The sequence below is a fragment of the Poeciliopsis prolifica genome, unplaced genomic scaffold (genome assembly GCF_027474105.1).
Source record: "Poeciliopsis prolifica strain line A6 unplaced genomic scaffold, Auburn_PproV2 SCAFFOLD018, whole genome shotgun sequence".
Lineage (NCBI taxonomy): Eukaryota > Metazoa > Chordata > Actinopteri > Cyprinodontiformes > Poeciliidae > Poeciliopsis > Poeciliopsis prolifica.
In genome coordinates, this window is record NW_026562393.1 from 7,974,930 (window position 1) to 7,992,240 (window position 17,311).

General features: G+C 39.1%; 1 protein-coding gene across 1 annotated transcript in view; it reads left to right on the forward strand.

Annotated features, from left to right (window-relative positions):
• Nucleotides 1-17,311, forward strand: part of LOC129368132 (vinculin) — a 28,425-nt gene that overhangs the window by 9,078 nt on the left and 2,036 nt on the right. The window contains exons 2-20 of the mRNA XM_055042980.1: nucleotides 996-1,066; nucleotides 3,205-3,355; nucleotides 4,512-4,620; nucleotides 4,793-4,915; nucleotides 5,009-5,169; nucleotides 8,288-8,378; nucleotides 8,464-8,611; nucleotides 9,236-9,389; nucleotides 9,473-9,648; nucleotides 10,719-10,909; nucleotides 12,720-12,919; nucleotides 13,935-14,063; nucleotides 14,144-14,293; nucleotides 14,415-14,523; nucleotides 15,332-15,634; nucleotides 15,722-15,846; nucleotides 15,945-16,130; nucleotides 16,886-17,089; nucleotides 17,174-17,278. Coding sequence (XP_054898955.1) covers nucleotides 996-1,066; nucleotides 3,205-3,355; nucleotides 4,512-4,620; nucleotides 4,793-4,915; nucleotides 5,009-5,169; nucleotides 8,288-8,378; nucleotides 8,464-8,611; nucleotides 9,236-9,389; nucleotides 9,473-9,648; nucleotides 10,719-10,909; nucleotides 12,720-12,919; nucleotides 13,935-14,063; nucleotides 14,144-14,293; nucleotides 14,415-14,523; nucleotides 15,332-15,634; nucleotides 15,722-15,846; nucleotides 15,945-16,130; nucleotides 16,886-17,089; nucleotides 17,174-17,278 — 2,886 coding nt within the window. The remainder of the gene's footprint in view (nucleotides 1-995; nucleotides 1,067-3,204; nucleotides 3,356-4,511; nucleotides 4,621-4,792; nucleotides 4,916-5,008; nucleotides 5,170-8,287; nucleotides 8,379-8,463; nucleotides 8,612-9,235; nucleotides 9,390-9,472; nucleotides 9,649-10,718; nucleotides 10,910-12,719; nucleotides 12,920-13,934; nucleotides 14,064-14,143; nucleotides 14,294-14,414; nucleotides 14,524-15,331; nucleotides 15,635-15,721; nucleotides 15,847-15,944; nucleotides 16,131-16,885; nucleotides 17,090-17,173; nucleotides 17,279-17,311) is intronic.

Consider the following 17,311-nt stretch of genomic DNA (forward strand, 5'->3'; position numbering starts at 1 on the left):
CTTATTGCTTCAAAACTGATGTCTTAAAACACACATGTGACACCAACGTTCAAGCAGGTCGCCAAAATCTTAAAGTTAAACATAATAAGAGATATTTGTCTTATTATTAAAAATGGAAACAAGTTCATCTTTAGTGAGAATGAACTCATTTACTTAAATACCAACACTATCATCTTTATAGTATGACTCATGTTAGCTTTACCACAAACCGTTAACTTGGGTGAGTAGTTTCAACAGATGTGAGATCATGAAACAGTTTGAACATGTGCTCAGCTGCTCTTTATATTATAACTCTGTCTCTTTATCTGTCCTTGGTGGAATAGCAGTTTGTTCTCAGATTCTACAGATATTGTGCCTTGCGAAAATACTTGAAACCCTAATATTTAACATTTAGTGTTTGTGTATTTTGTTGGGTTTTTATGTGATAGACGAGCACAAATTAGAACGTAATTGTGAAGTGGAATGAAAAGAAAATCCAGTGCAACCTTTTGTCTACAGATGTTACCAATTTAGAAAGTAGTAGTTCACATGTGTAATTTTTTATCTGAACTCTTTCTGTTCAGCTTCAAATCCAGCTGTTCTATGAAGGTCTCAGATGTTTGTTAGGGAAACACAACAGACAGTTGACTATATTACAGGAGAGTGTTGAATCTGTTATCTGGAATATCTACATACTGCTAAGTGTCTTCAAACAACTTGCTTAGACTAATTCTCACAATATAAGACTGATTTTAGATGGCTTTGTTTTTAATTTTTATTCTAGGTGTTTGCACAACTGGATTGCGTTTGCCTCATAATTTTCAAAATAAAAGTCCACACTAGAAATGAGCAACGGAAGCCAAGACAGATGTTTTTAGTTTGATTTTTAATTATTCTTACCTTTCTTTGATTAGAAAAAAAACTGTGATTGCCAAAATGTGGCAGGATTGAAGGGCTATTGATCTAAAATAAAATATTTGCAGCAGGTTAATTCACAATGCATCTATGTTTTACAGGTTGGAAAGGATACCGTGCAAACAACAGAGGACCAGATCATGAAAAGGGATATGCCACCAGCCTTTATTAAGTAAGTAATATTGGCACAGAAATACTAAATAATTCTTAATTCTCTTCTCTCTGGTGCGGTATCCTAGCCTTTCTTTGGCTTCCTTTCTTTCTTTATCTGTTGCAGAAATGGTTGGCTGTGCCCAGACAAAGGTCAGACGTGGCATGTTAAGTGCCTCAGAGTCCTGCTCTGGTGTTACTGAAATACTTTTATAAGCGAGGAGTTGCTATACCTTCCAGGAAGAAGGCCATATTGGTCATTAGCTTCAGATGCTGCTTTTGTATTCTTTTGTACGTTTAAATAAAAATCACTTTTTTTGTTTTACAAGAGGAAAAAGCTGTAAAGTGGGGGGTTCTGAGATCCCCCCCTGCCCAAGGTCAGGGATGAGATTCATCGGCATGCACAGGTCGTCAGGTTTAACACATTTGGCGCCTCAAAGTCACTTCGTCACCCTGTCGTCATCCATCAGCACATGTGCTGGAATGCAAACCCTTCTCCCTACTAAATATAGTGCTAGACGGAGCCTGGATTGCATGGCTTTTTTTTTTTTATGTGGTGCACACAGAAAGACTTCTTGCTCACACTCCAGAGATTCCCATCAGTCTTAAAGTCATCATTACTATATATAAAAGCCAGGAGAGACAAAAACAAGTAAAGCCCTTTCTGTTTGGCTTCGAAATGTGGAAAACGCTCATAAAGTTTATGTTTTCCTACGGTTTGCTCTAGGCAGAAGTAGGAAATGTGGGAACTGGAACACATGCAGGTCCTTGGCTTGTTGCCTGTTTCCATGCACAGACATGCTGCCTGTACAATGCAGGTGGCATGCATGACAGTGAATCACTCAGCTGAGCTGGCAGATTTTCCTGCTCTGGGGATCACTGGGTACATCGCACCCAGGAGGGAACTATTTGAATAATTTATATTCCTCTGCAAGCTGCATAGGCTGCTATGAGATTCTAATGGCATGATAACCTTCACCTAAGTGGCAGAGTTACACTGTATTTACACAAATATCTAACATAAACTGCATGCATGATTTAGTTGCTTTCATGTAAAACAGAAGACATCAAACATATTGCTAATATTGCTTAAATAAAATCCCCTATTGAGTCTTGGTTACATAATTATCTATTGCCAACTGTAGTTTTTTGTGACCTGAAAAATGTCTGAATTTGTCCTTTCTTTGCAAGTGTGGGAAAGGTGTATTAGTCTTCTTTCAGCCAGCTGACCAGCAGTGCACTGTAGCAAGTTGGGAGTGAAAACACTGTTACTCTGCTCCATTCAGCCAGAGAAGCATAGAGCTGTTACAGTTCAAAACTGCACTTTTTAAATAAAATCAATGTATACTTAGACACTGGTAAACAGCTCATGATAACTCTGGGCTGATGTTAAACTGGAACAGATTCAGAATATCCACCTTGAGTTTTGTTTTGATTTTATAAGCCTGCTCTTAAAATACTTAAAAACAAAGTGAAGAGATTCTTGTAATTTCTTGTAATCAAGAATCATATTTGTCTTTGGTGTCACTATTTTTATTTTTTGGGAAACTTTATGTAAAATTGTAGAATTTTTTTGTTTACTCTTTTGGGAGTGTGTGTGTGTGTGTGTGTGTGTGTGTGTGTGTGTGTGTGTGTGTGTGTGTGTGTGCGTGTTTGCGTGTGTGTGTATGTCCCAAACTATAGAAGGCCAAAAAAACTCCTTCCATCATCTAAAACTATGACTCTTAAAGACTTCATCAGAACTTTTAAATTATTTCAGAAATATTTTATGAAACATGTCACTGTTATTCAAAATATATAGGATTACAGTTGCTTCTTTGCAATATTCATATTATTCCTGCAATACAAAGACAAGAAGTCTATGCATTTTCATTTATTTAAGTACAGATTTATGTAGATTTTTTTTTGTGTTTTTAGCACTTTTAGAGAGGATGATTAGATGATGATTCCTGAGCTTTACATTTTCATTTTTGCATTTTCATGAATGAGTTTAAAACAATACAAGAAGAGACAATAACATTGTCAATTTTGGACCAAAGTTTCCTCAGACAGATGATGGTACTCCTCAGGTTTCTGGAGAGCTGCCATCAGCACTACCTTTTCCTAAACATTTTTCTTTTCTGCAACTGGTGATCATATCGATTACGTTCTGCTTCCCAGAGTGGAGAATGCCTGCACAAAGCTGGTTCAAGCTGCCTCCATGCTGAAAGCTGACCCATACTCTGTTCCTGCTCGGGATTACCTCATCGATGGATCTCGAGGCATTCTGTCTGGAACATCTGACCTGCTCCTCACTTTTGATGAGGCAGAGGTATCGATTCATTTGTTTGTTCTTCTTTAAATTTTATACTTCAGCTGTCTGGCCCACTTCTTTCAGTAAAATCAGGGATGAGCTCTTTAAATCTAGTATTTTACTTTGGTTGCACAAGTAGCTATAAGCACTCGGCCTTTCCATGTTTGTCTACTTGTAGGGGTTTACAACCTGTAGCCCAGGAGCCACAGATAACTGATGCTTTTAAATGTAGCTATATAATGGCTGCTGAAGATTCCAGCAGTTTTCTATTTATTTTCTAGTAGTTGCATTGAATTTCTACAACAGAATAAGACTTAACATATCAGTGTTGGGGTTTTTTAGATCTATTTTTCCTCTCATTACATAATTTTCCCAAAATGTCAACATCTCATTGAGCAAAATGAACAAAAGTTTTATTTTATCTTGAAATTTAAAAATAGAAATATGGCATTTTAAAAATGACAGATTTCCTCTTGCACATATTTATCAAAAAATGATAAGTTGTCTTGTTTCAAAAGGTCAGCAACATTTGTGACTCTCAATGAGTTTTATTTAGATGCACTGAAGGTTAAAAAATACTCTTTGGATTGTAAATATTACAGATCTAATGATCTGATGATTCCTGATTCATCTCTTGAGGAAATTTTATGATCATAAGTCCCTTCTCTGAAGAGCTGAGTTTAATTTAGAGCTTTACTGGTTTTGCCTTTTAAATTGAGTGATTACACATCAAAAAGCCCTTGAAAAGTAAGTAAACAAGTCTGAGGACCTCTCCATATTACTATCTGAAAACCCCTGAATCAAACAAGGGTGGCATCTATCAGCCCCATCCTTCATTTCAGGGCAGGGACAGTAACAGACCGGGAGAAGTTGCTGATCAGCGCTCCAGAATCACATATCAAATACTCTGACACGTCTGCAGGAGTCAGCAGGAGTCATCAGTCAGCGATGCCAACATGTTTTTGCAATGCAGCTAGATAATAAAGCAGTGACTCCAGCAATCTGTGAAACTGAAACGATTCCAGACAAAGTGGTTACAATGTCAGTAGGAAGCTTTGTCAGAGTATAATTAGAGAGAATCTGTTCAGGGAAAAGGGACCAGTCATGTTTACATAATCAGTACTTTCTCAGAATTGTGTCTCAATCAGCCTTTGCCGTCGCTTCACTGTCGCAGGTCCGCAAAATAATCCGTGTGTGCAAAGGCATCTTGGAATATCTGAGCGTGGCAGAGGTGGTGGAGTCAATGGAGGACCTGATCACATACACAAAGAATCTGGGGCCAGGTCAGTGTGCAGCATCATAAAAACTGGGGAACAGAGACAAACTGCCCTAGTTATAGGGTTACGTTATAAAACGACAACCCAAGTTTTTAACATTTCAGAGTTCTATTTGATTAATTAAAAAGAAAATCAGAGAAAATTTCACTGGAAAGTCTGCTAATTGTCCACTTTACAGGTATGACAAAGATGGCAAAAATGATCGATGAGCGCCAGCAGGAGCTCACACATCAGGAGCACCGTGTGATGCTGGTCAATTCCATGAATACAGTCAAAGAGCTGCTGCCCATCCTCATCTCAGGTAACCACACTGACTTTTATTGTCTTGACATAAGTTTATTCTGTACCCTGTGTTTGTTGTTGATGAGATTTTTGTTTTTTTTACTCTTGTTAGGTATAAAAATCTTTGTGACAACCAAGACATCTGGGAGCCAGGGTGTGGAGGAAGCCTTGAAGAACCGAAACTTCACTTATGAGAAGATGAGCGCTGAGATAAATGAGATCATCAGAGTGCTGCAACTCACATCCTGGGACGAAGACGCCTGGGCCAATAAGGTGGGTCCAACAAGTCTGAGCTTACAGCTCAACTGTAAAAGGAAATTACAGTCACTCTGTTCATTACATTAATTCACTATGATCCCCATTCTGAGAAACACACAAAGATAAGACTATACATAAATAGGTGTGCTTTTGTAGTTTTATACGTTTTTATAAATGTGTCCCTTCCTTCCTTTTGTTTTCCTGGCTTCCACCGTTCCTTCCTTGTGTTTTTTATTTCTCAAATCTTTACTTTCCTCCTTTGTGTCTGCTTTTCTTTTCTTCCTGTCTCGGTTCCCCCATATTCTGTGTTAAAGGCTGTTAACTGCAGAAATATTTGCCTTAAATTCAAAGTGAATTTTGGAAGGACCAAGAAGTCTGGAAGCCAGAGTCTGGAAAAATCTGGCAGTTTTACAGAAAACACGTAGCTTGTCCTCATTGCGGAGAGTCTCAGTGACTGTCTGTTGAACAGCTGTGCAGTCAGTAGCCTTTCCTCACACTATTTCTTTGTTAAAAATCTCTTGTTTTTATTAGTCTTTTATTAAAAGTGTTGGAAAAGCTGGATTTGGGGTTTTCATTTGTTGTAAGCCAGAATCAATAACATCAACGCTTGAAATACATTGTGTGTTGTGAATCTTTGCATTGTAGGGGTTTTCTGTGTTATATAACTCAAGTATATTTTTCAACTACATTCTAATTTAATTAATAATCTATCATATCGGAGGAAAGTCTAAAATGTGTTATTTGTGCAGGTGGTGAATCAAGAGTCCTTTCCTTGTATAATCGGTGCGCTTCTTACAGCTTTTCTGCCTTAAAGTTTTGTGAAATGTTTTTCTTGAGACTCTTCCATCTTTGTTGACACTTCTTATTTTTTTCCCCTTGCTCCTCTTTGGTATGTTTAGTTAAATGCTTACATTTATGTTCTTCCTTTCTTTTCACTGTTTGTTCTCACTTCACCCCCTGTAGAAGGTAAGCCCCTCCCCCACCTCTGTCACGCCCTGGTTGTGCAGCAGCATGTCTGACAGATGAGTGAGCTGCTTTGTGCTCTGTGATGCCTCTGTGTGCTTCATTTGTTAGACCGCTATGAGACTAAGAGACATTAGTTTTAATGTTTAAGGGTTGAATTTCTGCTGTGTTGATATATGGAGTGTTTCTTTTGCTCTGTGTCAAGTTTGTATCAACATGTGAGACCCTTAAACACTGCCTCATCCTTATTGATTGACCTGAGTCATGCAGTATTGATTTTGGTGTCATTAAGGAGAGTTCTCCGAGGGTTTACATCTTCTTATCATGGATATCAGGTTTCTCCTGATGGTGGATGCACACAGAAAGCTTTCTATTTGAATCCAACAAATATTTGCCCAGTTTCCTTGGACATGAACACTAAACATGCACATTTCTTATTATTTACGTTATCTACCACTCACGCATGTGACAAATCATGGAACTGGAGTATAATTTGACATGTAATCAGTGACACTGCAGAAAAATTCCTTTCAGCTTTTTAAGTTCACATATGTGGCTTTTTCCAAACTGGCAGCCTCCTCAGATCAGTGAAGCAGCCGTGTGAACTGAATGTTTGAGCAGTAAAGTAATATACCCACACTTTGTTGTCACTTCACACCTTTGTACTTCCTGTTTTTTTACCCTGCCTTTATCTCACGATGTGCATGAAACAGGATGCTGATATAAACATGCTAGATTTAGGCAGTTTTATTTTAAAATTCAGGTTTCTGCTTGGTCTGGAAAAAATAATGTGAAGAAAGAAGAGAGTATGAAAAACTATTTTTATTTTCAGACTTTTCTTCTCTTATTTCATTATTTAATCCATATATTAATCCACTCATCTTATCACCCATCTATATGTCAATCACTCTTGTTTCTTTTATTACACACATCCATTTTCTCATCTGTTTTTAATTATCATTCATGTCCGTCCATTCATCTGACTGTCCATCATGCGTCCATCTGTTAATCAATGGACGCATCCGTCTGTCTCTCTGCCTGACAGTCAATTCATTCATCATTCTGTCTGGTTCAGGAGTCAGCAAAATAAAACAGATACAAGTTTAGTTTTATTTTGAAAGCTGAGGAAGTTAACTTTTCAAAAAAATTGCTATTTTCAGAGTTTAGAACAAGATGAATCATCTATCTTTTAAAAATAGAAAATAAACTTTGTCGTAGAATGAGGCCACCTGGCTGAGCCCCTGATGTGAAGAATCAACATCTGTAGCCCACTTAGAAATATATATATATTTATTATTTGGTTTTGTAAGGTCCGATGTCCCTTTGGCCCCTAGATCAGTTCATCCATCCATTTGCTCATCTACAATCTGTCCATCCATTCATCATTCCATCCATCCTCTTTCCATTCATTTGTTCACACATCCTTCCATTTGTTTGTCCATCTGCCCTTTTTTTTCTCTCGTCTGAAAATCCAGATGTGAAACCTTCGTAAACAACATTTTACTAAAGTTCTTTTATTCCAACAGTATAAAGCATTTTTATACTGTATAAAATAATTCCATAAAATTGTTACTTCTGTAATTATTCCTTAAAATACAACTACAATTTCTGGACATTTGTGTGTGCAAATTATGAAACATAGATATGAACCCTTTTAATCGCTCAGTTAGAAATTTGATTTACATCTGAGATTAAATATTGAAGTTATGTTTTCCTAATTTCTCTTGTTCCTCTATTTTTTTACTGCCAACAGGACTCTGCTTTGTTTGGAGTTCAACAATGGCTAGTCTCATTGTTGAATCTGTGGCTGTTGGAAGGACTATATTTCCATCCACTTTGAGAAAGATGGAACAACATTTAGCTTTTTTTAAATATGAAGCTCTGTTCAGACTGTTGATCATGAAACAAGCTGCATGGTTTGAATTGTTTTGCCTGATGGATGGTAATGATGCTTGTCGTATGGATTTTAACAAATGTTTATTTTGCTAAACACAAAATAGCAGTTTAACCAATAAAGAACTTGCACTGATCAATTAGCAGACTCAAAATAAAAAACCTGTGGTTGAAAAAGAGATTTCTTAATGATCAATTAGCATATTGTGATTCAAGGACAGAAAAATATAGTTATGATGTGGAAATGAAGATAAATTCTGTTCTTTTCCATCTAAAGGACACTGAGGCCATGAAGAGGGCTCTGGGACTGATTGATTCAAAGATGGGTCAGGCTAAAAACTGGCTGAGGGATCCATACGCTCCACCAGGTAGACAGAAAACGCATCGCGTTGTTCCTGTGACTCGTCTAGGAAGATTATTGGTGGATCTTACTCTGATTTGTTGGACCTACAGGGGACGCCGGTGAGCAGGCTGTCCGTCAGATACTGGATGAAGCCGGCAAAGTCGGTGAGCTCTGTGCTGGGAAGGAGCGCAGGGACATCCTGGGAACGGCCAAGACTCTGGGTCAAATGACTGACCAGGTGTCGGAGATGAGGGCAAGGTAGACACAGAAATAATCCACACTTTCACTCAAATACAAAGTTGTGCACAATTAATAATTGGAATAGTGAAAAAAAACTAAATATTTTGCAGATTTTTAATCTGTAAAAGAATAATTGACAGGCATATATCTTCGAGTGCTGTACTTTCTTATAAGATCCCATTCAAATACTGAATAATAGTGGATTATACTCAGAATTGGGTAGAAATTAGTTACAAAGAAGAACTTTTTGGAATATTTTTACTACGCTGTACTTTTTACTTTTACTTGTCATTTTATTACTCTTAGTTGAGTAAAATATCTGAATGCTCAGTCCACTGTGAGTAACTTCATTGAATGAGAAACAGGCTTGTTTTAATTAGAAGTTCGCCAGACACAGAAGCCTAGAGTTTTTGTTAATGTTTTATAATTATTTTTATACATTATTGTCATTTTGATCTTTAAATGAGTATTGTTTACTTTTATGTGAGTAAAAATATGTTGAAGTAGGGCTACACTCAATTTTTTTGGTTCTCCACCTGGTTTTGCTTTTGCAAGGATCTGCTTTCTATTCTAAAACCAGACTGGGGCTTAAACATTGGTAGTGTAAATGCTCAGTGATGTTGCGCTTTTTGCCTCCTCCAGAGGTCAAGGAGCATCCCCGGCTGCCATGCAGAAGGCACAGCAAGTTTCCCAGGGACTCGACGTTCTGGCCGGCAAGGTTGGCAATGCTGCTCGCAAACTCGAGGCCATGACCAACTCCAAGCAGGCCATCGCCAAAAGGATCGACGCTGCACAAGTGAGTCAGCAGATCTGGGTCCACAAAACGGAGATTCAGACAGTCTCTTCATTGTGTTCTAATGGTTTGGTGTCTTTGCACAGAGCTGGCTTGCAGACCCTCATGGCAGCCCAGAGGGAGAGGAGAATATCAAGGCCCTCCTCAATGAGGCCAGAAAGATTGCAGACATGTGTGAGGATCCCAAAGAAAGAGAGGAGATTTTGCGCTCTGCTGGAGACCTGGCCGCTATGACTGCCAAGCTGTGTGAACTCAGAAGACAGTGAGTTACGCTGGGCTTATGTCTGTCTCAGTAAACCCAGTTGGTCTATTTTCATACACAGTTACAGCTCCTCACATGCTTTCTTACAGAGGTTAAATCATTCCTGTATTTGTAGACAGGCTTCCTACACTGTCTGGAAAAGTTAGGAACTTGATATCAGTGTTTCCAGCTGTGGTTAAGCACAGAAAATAAAATTGGATACTGATTTTCTGTATCATTACTGAAATATTTACTGTCCTCTCTTTCGTCATCTCTTCCTTCCTTGTGTTTTTCCTTTTTTTTTTTTTCTTCTTTTGTCTTGTGTTATTCCTCATTCTTTCAGTTATGTCTTTTATCTGTCTTACTTGTGTCCAGGACTTTGGGAAAATTAGATGTTTTTTTTAAATAAAGTAGACTTCATTGAACAATTTCTTTTTGTAATTTTCTTATTAATTTCTATTATTATTATTATCTACTTTATTATCTATTTATTCTGAAATTATTATCTAATTTCTTATTTGTACTTTTTATCCTGGTGTCCTTTGATTTCCACTTTCTTCCTTGTCTTTACTTCCTTCGTCACTTGTGTCCTTCCTCTCATTTTCCTTTGTCATTTTTCTGCTATGATTCCTCTTTTTCCTTTCCTTTCTTTATGTCGTCCCATTCTTTGTCATCCCTTTCTTTCTTGTCCTTCCCCCTTTATGGGCCCTCCTTGTGATGTTCTTTCATTCCTTATTTGTATTTCCTTACTTCCTACTACTCTTCATTCTGTCCTTTGATTGCCTTCTTGTCTGGTGTTTTTCCCTTTTTTTCCTTATTTTTTCTGTCCATGCTCTTCTTTCTTGTCCTTTTTCATTCCTTTCTCATCTTTCCTTCATTCCTTGTTGGTGTTTGTTTGCATATCTCATATTGACTTGGACTTATTATATTCATGTTGTGCAAAGACACAACAGTAAAATTTATATAACAGTCTACCATAGCAATGTCTGCCATAAGTTGACAAGGAATCTTTACATTCATATTGGAAAATATTGCCTACTACATAGATTTTGTTTCAGCCATATCTTTATAGTAAATGTGTCTCTTTATAGGGGTAAAGGTGACACTCCTGAGGCCCGAGCTTTGGCCAAGCAGATAGCAACAGCCCTGCAGAACCTGCAGTCGAAAACCAACAAGGCTGTGGCCAACAGCCGGCCTGCGAAGGCCGCCGTTCACCTGGAGGGGAAGACGGAGCAGGCACAGCGTTGGATCGACAACCCCAACGTGGACGACAGCGGTGTGGGTGAGTCTGGCGTCCATCCCCCTAAACCTCTTTCACACTCGAGCACATTCCTTCCACTCCTCTGGTGACCTCATGCAGAACATGTTCTCCCATCCCTGCTGTGTTGTCCTTTGGTTCTGGCAGGGCTCCACAAAAATGTGGACGACATTTTTATGTGTTTACAAAAGCAGCTGGAGCCTGAGGTGGAAAAAAACATGATATAGTGGAAGTTACTTCAGGAATAAGTGTACCAAAATTGTCAATATTTTTTGTCCAGTTATTGTATTTCTACCTTTACATTTATTCAAATTTGACTTTCATTTAATAATTGTGAATTTGGCAATTAATAAAGCTAAACTAAATCAAATAAATGTTATTGAGCGTGTAGTTGGCACATAATCATAGACAGTTACAATGAAAGGGATTTGATCATTTGATGACTTTTGCTCTATTTGCTTTTAGGCTTTTGAACACATTGAAATATTTTCATACCTCTACTTAATTTGTATCTTATCTTCATGCTTCTTTCTGATAGCGGAGAACATGTAACTCGTCACACTCTTGTTGCCCCGCATTTCCTATTTGCTTTGTACTTTAAGTTGGACTATTTGTAAAACAAATTGGTTTTTTGAGCTTTATCTTTTTTATCATAGTTCAAATAAAGAGCTCATCTCTTGCCTCAAGATGTTTACAGGAGGAAAATAATGTAAAATATTGGTGATTCGGTTGCATAAATAGCCACACTTCTTATTATTGTTATATTTTCTTTGACTTAACAATAAACGTTAGTTTGAGTGGGATATCATGTAGTAGAATCAACACAAAGTTGAAGAAAAACCATGCATGTATTTTTTTTACAGCTAAAGACAGTTTTCAGTGATCATTTGTTTCCATCCCACCTTCTTCAAAACGTTCTAAAATCACCTTTAGCTGAAATTGCTGCTGCAGACGCTTTTTGAGTATGCCACCTGCTTTGCAAAGATATATTTGTCCTTTTCATTATCAGAATAGGTTTGTCAGATTGGATGACAATCATCTGCAAGTCTTGCCTCAGATTCTCAGTTATCTTTAGATCTGGACTTTGATTGTGCCATTTTAGTGGTTTGATGTAAACCACTCATTGTTGCTCCAGCTGTATGTTTACAGTCATTGTCCTGCTGAAAGATGAACCTCCTTTGAGTGTTTTGGAGCTTCTGTCACGTGTTCTTCCAGAATCGTGTATTTTGATTAAGGCTGCACAATATTAAACATTTTTAACATTGAATAGTATTGGTAAATATTGTGACATTTAGCTTTTAGAGCTCAGTATGTATACTCAGAATAAATTATATTTATTTACCAACTGGCTGACAACTGAAGAAAGTTGGTTGCATTGAGTTTTATTTCTGGGGATAAGAGTAAATTGATACAAATAGAAAGTTTTGCAAATTATTTGTAAACAAATAAAGGGGCAAGGGTGAACAGAAAATGGATGGATGGATGAATTGTAAACAAAAATCCTGTGTCCTTTTTAACTATTTTGTAATCTGTTACTTAATGTAAAAAAGTCTGCAATGCTTTTGGCATTGTTTTTACATTTTCTAGAATTTTATGTGGAACTGCAGTCAAAACAATAGATATGTATTGCAGTTATGCATTAGCCTGCAGGAAGTAAACTGGTCTAGCTACAAAGGAAACAAGTGTTATGCAGCATAAATCAAGAACAGAAATTTGCTGTTTTGGTGGCACGGAAAAAAACAAGGAACTTCTGTTTGCTTTTTATCAGTTCTGTTCCAAAAATAATCATCTGCGTTCAAGCCTGTAAAATGCTTCCTGTGTTCTGTGCTCTCAGGCCAGGCAGCCATCCGTGGGCTGGTGGCCGAGGGCCGCCGGCTGGCCAACGCTCTGCAGGGCCCGTACAAGCAGGAGCTGGTGGGGAAATGTGAGCAGGTGGAGCAGCTCATGGCCCAGCTGGCTGACTTGGCCGCCCGTGGCGAAGGGGACTCCCCGCAGGCACGCGCTGTGGCTCAGCAGCTCCAGGAGGCCTTGAAAGTAAGACTGCTACTCACACTCCACCAGCAGCTCTCAATGAATCTCCAAGCTCCACAGGGAGAGCTTAGAATTCATACATGATGAAATGGCTCCCTCTGCTGGTTGTTTGTGGTAGAAGAAATAAAAGCTGGTTATTTTGGATTTCTAGGAAATTTACAAAATACTGTCATTTCAGTGGCATAGATGGTAAAATATATCTTGATATTTTTTGGTTTATAAAGTAAAAACTAGTGCTTTCCCCGTACTTCAGGGGTGGGCAATCCTGGTCCTCGAGGGCCGGTATCCTGCAACTCTTGAATGTCTCCCTGGCCCAACACAGCTGAATCAAATCACTGAATCACCTTCTAAGTGCAGTCAGTTTCTCCAGAGTCCTGCTAATAACCTCATTATTTGACTCAGGTGTGTTGAAGTGGAGACACATCTACAAGTTTCTGGAGACTGGCCCTCGAGGCCTGTAGTGTCCCACCCCTGTCATACTTACTTTGGAAATGTACATGTTTTATGTCACTTTTCAGTTCTGCTTGTTACTTTAAGGCAGGGGTGCCCAAAGTCGATCCTCAAGGGCTGGCATCCTGCATGTTTTAGTTCTCTCCCTGGCTTAACGGACCTGGATCAAATGATGGCTCGTTAGAAGGCCCAAGAATAACACTGACATGCTGAAAAGGTTGTTGGTACTACCAGGGAGAGACCTAAAACATCAAGGTTGCTGCCCTCTAGAACTGACTTTGGGCACCCCTGCTTTAAGGTAACAAGAAGAACAAGTCAACCAAACTAATGCTAAAATTCTAATTAAAAAAAAAAAAAGTCAAAATATTTCTTCATAATATCTGAAAAAAATATGTAAGGATGTTACATATTTTCAGGCTCCCTGCAGTGTTCCTCTACAACCAATTTTTGCAAACTGGGTTATATTTGAATATTTTTTATAATCCTTCATAAAAATTAAGAAATGATAAAGTCAACAAAGGTTTCCATGGGTCGCTTGTTTGCTGTAATATGTTCCTCCTTCTCTCAGGACCTGAAAGGAAAGATGCAGGAGGCAATGACTCAGGAAGTGTCTGACATCTTCAGTGACACCACCACCCCCATCAAGTTGCTGGCAGTGGCCGCTACAGCACCCCTCGATGCTCCCAACAGAGATGAGGTCACTGGGATATTAATCTGTAGAGTGCTGTATTCTTTCCGTCAGTACTTTTGGGTCCCAACTTTACTTTGAATGTGTAGGTCTTTGACGACAGAGCCGCCAACTTTGAGAACCACGCAAACAGGCTGGGCGCCACGGCCGAGAAGGCGGCCGCGGTCGGCACTGCGAACAAGAGTACAGTGGAGGGAATCCAGGCTGCCGTCAAGTCAACCAGAGATCTTACACCACAAGTAGGTCAAGGTTGAGTGGTTTTCTGGTCCGGTTTGACCTCCACCCTGAAACAAAAGCCACAGAAACAGTTCAAGAATTTTACTTTTGTTAGTTATAACTAGTTCATTGTTTGTTTTTTAGGTGGTGTCTGCTGCTCGCATTCTGCTAAGAAACCCTGGCAACCAAGCAGCATATGAACATTTTGAGACCATGAAGAATCAGTGGATTGACAATGTGGAAAAGATGACTGGTAAGCTGCAAAAGTATTCACACCCCTGGACTTTTCCCACATTTTCTCACATTACAACTAGAAGCTTTCCTGAGTTTTATTGGAACTCTCTGTGATAGAGAAAAAAGGGAAAACAATACATGACTATGTAAATGAAAAGCTGAAAGGTGTGGTGTGTTCAGCTGCTCTGGGTTCTTTGGACCACATTTCACTGCATTTAAAGCTCCAGGTGTTTCAGTATATCTTTACCAGCTTTGCACATCGAGTGAAATTGAATCTTCTTTGGTGAAAAACACTCCACTGTTGCTTCAACTGTATTTTTAACGGTGTTTTCTTTCAACAGTGGCATTTTTCTTTGGCACTCTTTCAGAAATTCCAGATTATTAGATTGTCTGACGAACCTTTGTCTTAATAGATTCTCCCACCTGAGTTGTGGAGTTCTGCAAGTCCTCCAGAGTTACAATAGCCCTTCTAATCATTAAGGTTCTCAAACAAACCTTTGGCGCTTTCACAGAACACTTTTACTTTTTGCTATTGGTGAATTTGGTAACTTCTGGGAAATTTTTACACTGGATTTTATTTAGGGGAGTCAAAGTAACAAAGGTCTTATAAACTGTATGCCAAACTTTTCAGGTTGTTTTTCTATTTGAAAACTGTAGCATTTTCCTTCCACGTCACAATTGTGTGCTACCCTGTGGTGATTTATCATGCAATATCTCCAAGAGGTGTAATTTGTGGTTGCTCGAAATGTGCAAAAGTTTTAGTGGTATTTATAGTTTTCCACTAAACAAACCTTCAAGTTTCTCATCGGTCTTCTGTGGTTTACCAGTTTTGGTCGACGAGGCTATTGATACCAAATCTCTGCTGGACGCCTCCGAGGATGCCATAAAGAAGGACTTGGATAAATGTCGTGTTGCCATGACCAATCACCAGCCTCAGATGCTGGTGGCCGGCGCTACCAGCATCGCCCGAAGAGCCAACCGGGTCCTTCTGGTGGCAAAACGAGAGGTGGAGAACTCTGAAGATCCAAAATTCAGAGAAATGGTGAAGGCTGCATCAGATGAACTGAGCCAGACGATTTCTCCCATGGTGATGAATGCAAAGGCTGTGGCTGGAAATATCCAGGATCCAAGTAAGTTACGGTTGCTAATGAGAAGGATTTGTCTTTGGGTTGTGTTTGGAACCCTTTGAGTAAAAATGTTTTTTTTTAATTTTACAGATCTTCAAAAGGGATTTTTGGATTCAGGTTATAAGATTCTTGGAGCTGTAGCAAAGGTTAGGGAGGCCTTCCAGCCTCAAGAGCCAGATTTCCCACCACCTCCTCCGGAGCTCGATCAGCTCAGCGTAAGAACATAAACGACCACGACATACAAATAACTCAAGTCAACCAAAGTGTCCAAACGCTTGTATGATTTACCTGTCAAATTACTTTACTTGTACAGCTCAATGATGAAGCAGCACCTCCCAAGCCTCCTCTTCCAGAGGGAGAAGTTCCTCCACCCAGACCTCCTCCGCCTGAGGAGAAAGATGAGGAGTTCCCAGAGCACAAAGCTGGAGAGAAAGTCAATGAACCCATGATGGTGGCTGCTAGGCAGCTTCACGATGAAGCCCGCAAATGGTCCAGCAAAGTAAGGGCTCAATAAAACAGAGTTTTAGTGAGGAGTTTGTTTCTCATGTCAATGCGCAACTGGGCCATTATCAAAATGTTCTTATGCATGTGCAATTGAAAGTTCCACCAAATTGGACTTGTTAGTACCTGGATGAAACAACATGCATTAGCTCAGTCTCTTCTCAAAGAATGCAAACAAAAGTTGTTGTTTTTTTTAACTGTTATAATGCATGAGTGTTAATGCATTGAAAACATAACACTAGAAGGTGAAATGCAAGTCATCTGTAGCCTGTTAATCTGCCAACTACCATTTGCACAGCAGGAAATCTCATTGTCATTGCTACACCTTCATTGAACTGGGTCAAGGGACTCTTTAAAGCATTGGGTCCAGAGGGGGAGATTTGGAAAAGCTCTGAAAAACCTAATGTATTAACCCAAGATTGTTCCATTGTGGTTAGAGTTTAGAAAGTAAGTAAAGCCTCTCCAAATTGCATAGACATCTGTAACTGTTGTGGATTCCCAAATGAAGTTCATAGAGAAGGACATTGTGTTCAGCTGCTGATTCTCTGAAAAAGAAAAGAAACTCCGGTTGTGAAAATAAAAAAATTCAATCACTATAAAGTAAGAGAAAGCTCGTAACATTAATAGATTTTGGAATATTCAACCATTAAGAATTGTTTAGCAACCATCAATGGCTCTCTATTATATCAGTTTTCTGGGGTAGACAGAACAAATGCGCTTTCAAGCACTTGCTGATTCTGTTGATCCACACAGGGAAACGACATCATCGGCGCTGCCAAGCGAATGGCTCTGCTCATGGCAGAGATGTCCCGTTTGGTGCGTGGTGGCAGCGGAAACAAACGCGCCCTGATCCAGTGCGCAAAGGACATCGCCAAAGCCTCTGACGAAGTCACACGGCTGGCGAAGGAAGTGGCCAAGCAGTGTACCGACAAACGAATCCGGACCAACCTGCTCCAGGTCCGTAAAAGAAACCATCAAGTTAGAAACTGATGTTTTAATTTTTAAAAATTGATATATTTTGACACTTTGACCTCATTTCAGGTGTGTGAGCGCATTCCCACCATCAGCACTCAGCTCAAAATCCTGTCCACTGTCAAGGCCACCATGTTGGGCCGTACCAACATCAGTGAAGAGGAGTCTGAGCAGGTGACGTCCTAATATTATCTTAATATAGTTATT